This window comes from Bos grunniens, chromosome 6 (assembly GCF_055505025.1).
Source record: "Bos grunniens cultivar Pamir isolate PY7600 chromosome 6, Bosgru_T2T1.0, whole genome shotgun sequence".
NCBI classification, from domain to species: Eukaryota; Metazoa; Chordata; class Mammalia; order Artiodactyla; family Bovidae; genus Bos; species Bos grunniens.
This window is the reverse complement of record NC_141170.1, coordinates 89,803,265-89,808,799: the sequence shown is the minus strand read 5'-3', so window position 1 is coordinate 89,808,799 and position 5,535 is coordinate 89,803,265. Positions and strand designations below refer to the sequence as shown.

At 38.3% G+C, this 5,535-nt stretch overlaps 1 protein-coding gene across 1 annotated transcript; it reads right to left on the bottom strand.

The window, feature by feature from the left end:
* Nucleotides 1–3,858: 3,858 nt before the first annotated feature.
* On the bottom strand, nucleotides 3,859–5,192 carry PDHA2 (pyruvate dehydrogenase E1 subunit alpha 2). Its single transcript, XM_086406650.1, has one exon. It carries the CDS (start codon nucleotides 5,108–5,110, stop codon nucleotides 3,935–3,937), a length of 1,176 nt encoding a protein of 391 aa, XP_086262776.1. The 5' UTR covers nucleotides 5,111–5,192; the 3' UTR covers nucleotides 3,859–3,934.
* Nucleotides 5,193–5,535: the final 343 nt, after the last annotated feature.

Sequence of the window (5,535 nt, the reverse complement as noted above, 5' to 3'; positions counted from 1 at the left end):
CTCCTACAGCTCAACTCCAGAAAAATAAATGACCCAATCAAAAAATGGGCCAAAGAACTAAATAGACATTTCTCCAAAGAAGACATACAGATGGCTAACAAGCACATGAAAAGATGCTCAACATCACTCATTATCAGAGAAATGCAAATCAAAACCACTATGAGGTACCATTTCACGCCAGTCAGAATGGCTGTGATCCATAAGTCTACAAGCAATAAATGCTGGAGAGGGTGTGGAGAAAAGGGAACTCTCTTACACTGTTGGTGGGAATGCAAACTAGTACAGCCACTATGGAGAACAGTGTGGAGATTCCTTAAAAAACTGGAAATAGAACTGCCTTATGATCCAGCAATCCCACTGCTGAGCATACACACTGAGGAAACCAGAAGGGAAAGAGACACGTGTACCCCAATGTTCATCGCAGCACTGTTTATAATAGCCAGGACATGGAAGCAACCTAGATACCCATCAGCAGATGAATGGATAAGAAAGCAGTGGTACATATACACAATGGAGTATTACTCAGTCATTAAAAAGAATACATTTGGATCAGTTCTAATGAGATGGATGAAACTGGAACCTATTATACAGAGTGAAGTAAGCCAGAAAGAAAAACACCAATACAGTATACTAACACATATATACGGAATTTAGAAAGATGGTAACAATAGCCCTGTGTACGAGACAGCAAAGGAGACACCGATGTATGGATCAGTCTTGTGGACTCTGTGGGAGAGGGAGAGGGTGGGGAGATTTGGGAGAATGGCATTGAAACATGTGTAGTATCATGTATGAAGTGAGTCGCCAGTCCAGGTTCGATGCACAGTACTGGATGCTTGGGGCTGGTGCACTGGGACGACCCAGAGGGAGGGTGGGGGAGGGAGGAGGGAGGAGGGTTCAGGATGGGGAACACGGGTATACCTGTGGCGGATTCATTTCGATATTTGGCAAAACTAATACAATATTGTAAAGTTTAAAAATAAAATAAAAAAAAAGTTATCATAAATTTATTGCTTGACCTAAATCAAAACAACAGGACTTTTGTACTTTTTTTTTTTCATCCTTACAAAATTATGTGCAACCAGTGATATGATTAAATTACAATCATGGCTGTACACACAAATGTCTATAGATTTTTTAATATAGAAAGCATTCAAAACTCTTTGCCTTAATGGAATTTGATAATGTATATTGTGATAAATGTATCTTTTTATTCTGCTATAGTAAGACTGGACTTTTTTCCAGCACTATACTTGTTCTCATTTCAGTCTGGAGATACCTAAGACCTCCATGGGGTCATGACTCATAAACTTAGCAAGTCTCACCTTGGAGCTAGATGGGGAGAAACGTGATCATTTCCTGATGTTCATAGTTCATTTACTCCAGGATATTTCTTCTTCAGATTGTTTTACTCTGAGTGCTAGTGCTTAGTCGCAGAGTCGTATCCAATTCTGTAGCCTGCTAAGCAATCTGTCCATGGGATTCTCCAGGTAAGAATACTGAAGTGGGTTGCCATTTCCTCCTCTCAGGGAATCTTCCTGACCCAAGGACTGAACCCAAGTCTCTTATATCTACTGCATTGGGAGGCAGGTTCTTTACTGCTAGCACCACCTGGGAAGCCCGTGTTGCTCTGAACCATTTTGTTTATTTTCCAAAGTACTATATTAGGTATTGGCAGTGTTTCCAAAACCAAATGTTTAATATTTAGTGCAATAGAAGTTGCAAAAATGTGCCATTTTATCTACAAAATGGAGTTCTGTATACCAGTCAATTCTAGTTTAAAGACAAAAAGAAAAAAGAAAATAGCTTTCAGCATTTTATCTTCCACTTGCAAGTTTATGGAATTATAAGATGTTAAAATAAATAAAAAGTAGAAGAATTCTTTGTCATTCAAAGGATGTGATTATTTTGACCATCTGATGAATTACTTTTTTAATGGAAGGGATTCAGTCGAGATATATGTGGACTGAAGCTGCATAATCAAAACACACTACCTAGCAATATCACTGATTTATAAACAAATCAATGTTTATCTTTGATTTCTGAATGTAGAATACTTAGGCTTACTTTTTAAAACTTGCTTAATTGAAGGTTTGGAGATTAAGCCACCACATGTGTGTTCATATGTTCATGTACTCTCAGGCTGCTAAAATTTTGATTTTCTGTTAGAGTTCTTAGAGAGTATATACACTTTTCTTTGTAGAAGTAGAAGCTGTAAACAAACTATTTTAAATGGCTTTTTTTTTTCTGAAAAAAATTGAGATATAATTGGCATATAATAGGATATTATTTTCAGGTATACAACATAATGTTCAACATCTGCATATATTATGAAATGATAACCACAGTAAATCTAGTTAAACATCCATTATCATACACAGTTACAATTTTTTTTCTTGTTATGGATTTTGACCTTTCACAACTGATTATTTTGGCATTGTCTACAAACCAGCTTAAATCACAGGCAAATTCTGATTTCAGTGAATCTATCTCAAAGGAGTAAGATATGCCAAACATCATGCTCAATAGGACTCTAGGACATTAGTTAAATATAACAAAGTAATGATGTTTTCACTGTCATCACTTGCTAACTGACACAGTAGTGGATTATCGTAGAGAAAATCAAACCTGTATGATCCACGTTCGATTTTATCTTGGTAAAAGTTACCTGTGAATGTTCAGTACTGGCCAAGGCAGATTTTACTTGCAATTTTTTATTAATATCACCTCTTCTGCCTAATTTCTTTGGTGCCACCATATCTTTTCATTTAATTCTGAAATGTACTAAGAGTTCTTTAAAATACAGAATAATAGTATAAGTGAACTGTAACATTAACTTGAAGGGTACAGTAAAATGCATTTTCCCTTAGATTTTAACTTTGCTTACATTTTTACTTTAAATCGATACACTAAAAATACTGCAATTAAGTACATGAAAAAATTACCTTGACATATTTCCCCCTTCTCTGTTAAATATCATGTTTCATTTGGAAAAATAGTCATTGCTAACTGGTTCTAGCATCAATATTAAATATTTATGCATATGTATTTGCAGATGCATACTATTTAGTAGGGTGTGTTATTGGTTAATTTAGATAAACTATTTTAAGTGGCATTGCAGTAGGGGTCCTGCTATTTGGTGTGGTTTGAAATTAACTCTCTACTTCAGAATAGCAACTTTACATTCAAACCTCTGGCAGGGTAGACCAGGAATAGAACTATTTTTCTTTTAAATCAGACTATTTACTAAAATTATATAATATAAAGCTAAAAACAAAACTATTATAGGAAATAACCTGGGAAGTTAAATAATCCTCTGTTTTTCCTATTTTACACTTGTATAATTTTAAAATAATCCTTAAGATAGCCATACCATTTAAATAAAGAGGCAATCAGACTAAGGTGGTTCTAAGGCCTGCATGGCCTATGTAAGCAAACCAAAAGGTAACCCAGAGTCAATGCCCTCAAATCTAAGTAAATGAAACTTAAGAACCACCAATCACAAACAGCCAGCTAGGCTTTCCCAAATAAGGCAACTGACTAAGCTATCACCAATCAAATAATTTCCTTGCTCTGCTTCTCTATAAAGCTGTCCCTCAGCTCCTATTGGTGGAACACACTACCTTTGGTTGGGACTGCCTGATTCTGATTGATGTACGCTCAAACTCTGGAAAAATTTAATGTGCCTCAGTTTATTTTTTAACAATACTGAATGATTAACTAAATAGTATCTTTTAGTGCAATACAATTGAATGTAATATCCCTTTTAGTCAAATGTATATCCTTCTATGATCTCCTTTAATCTCTTTCCATAACCGCTTAATTATCTCAAGTCCCTTTAATAAAAGTTTAAAAGACTTTTGTTTTATGGGTTTATTCCTCAACAAAATTGGGTATATAGCTTCTTAAAGTTGACCAGGAATATATTCTCCTTTTAACTGATTGACTGAAACTTGATCCACTGATTTGCACCACGAATATCAAAAGGTGGATTACTGCTGTAGATGTGATGGCCTAATTCTTCCAAAGGTGGTTCTGGATCAGTCATAGCAAACTGAGCTGCATCATCAATTTCTTTCCTCACTTCAACATCAATTTCCTTCAATTCTTCAACACTGGCAAGCTGGTTGTTTACCATTTTATCTTTGAGAAGCATAATAGGATCACTCTTACTTCTTACACTCTGAATTTCTTCTCGTGTACGGTAACTGATTCCAGGATCACTCATACTGTGTCCATGATAACGGTATGTCAGCAGCTCCATCAGTATGGGTCCCTTTCCAGATCTACAATAGTCAGCTGCAAACTTAGTTGCCTCCCGAACACATAGAATATCCATTCCATCTACTCTTAGTCCAGGGATAAAATTGCCTCTCTTGTAGTAATCAGTGCTGGCTGCAGCTCTCTCCACAGATGTTCCCATTCCATAGCGGTTATTCTCACAGATGAAAATGCAAGGTAAATTCCACAAAGCCGCCATATTGTAGGCTTCAGATATCTGACCCTGATTAGCTGCGCCATCGCCATACAGAGTCAAACACACCTCGTTGTTCCCCTTGTATTTACAGGCCAAAGCAACACCAGCTCCCAGTGGTCCCTGAGCGCCGACAATGCCGTTGCCCCCATAGAAGTTCTTGGCATACATATGCATGGACCCTCCTTTTCCTTTAGCACAACCAGCTCTTCGTCCGGTCAGCTCTGCAAGAATTGATCGGACAGTAAGTCCCCGCGTATAACTTAAGCCGTGAGCCCGATAGGATGTAATGACATGATCCGTGGGATTTATCCCAGCCTCAAGACCCACACAACAAGCTTCCTGACCATCACACAAGTGACAGAAACCACGAATAAATTTCTGTTTATACAACTGATCTGCCTTCAGTTCCATTCGACGAATAGTCTGCATCATCTTGTAGTATTTGAGTCCATCCTCCCGGGTGAGCACGGTGGTGACAGGGGGACCCTCTTCCAACCGATAAAGATCACATTTCTTAATCTCAAAGGTAGCATTGTTTGAATATTTACAGGAGGCAACAAGCACTCTGCTAGCGGGCTTCTGGGTGACACCAGACAGCACGCGAGAGACAGCAGCAGTCAGCATCTTCTTCATGGAGCGCGGTCAGGGTGTTCATGAGTCTCCAACTACCAGAACCGCCTGTGCCCCCAGTCTCCAGCCGAGCCCCTTGCTCACTGAACGAACGTCAGACGCACGTGGCGCCACAATGACCGCTCGCTGACCACAGAGGCTAAGTCATGCTGCGCGTGGCCGCAGCCTGCATCAACTGATTTACAGTGCCTTCCAACTGTAAAATTAAGAATACAGGTCGTTTCTTTTCCTGGAAGACTTGGCTGAACTACACCCTGCTTCTAGTTAACGCCATCGCTACATCATAAATCTGAGTCTCTTTTCCCTGCTAAACACTTAAGTAATGCCTTCTTGAACATGGTATTAAAAGGAAGAGAGGAAATATAATCTCTAAGGCACACAAGAGTTCTGATAGGTTAAACCAGCAATCTTCTTACCAATATTTCTTT

What these genes read in the sequence shown, in the direction of transcription:
- PDHA2 (XM_086406650.1), bottom strand. Translation starts at nt 5,110, where the DNA reads ATGAAGAAGATGCTGACTGCTGCTGTCTCTCGCGTGCTGTCTGGTGTC.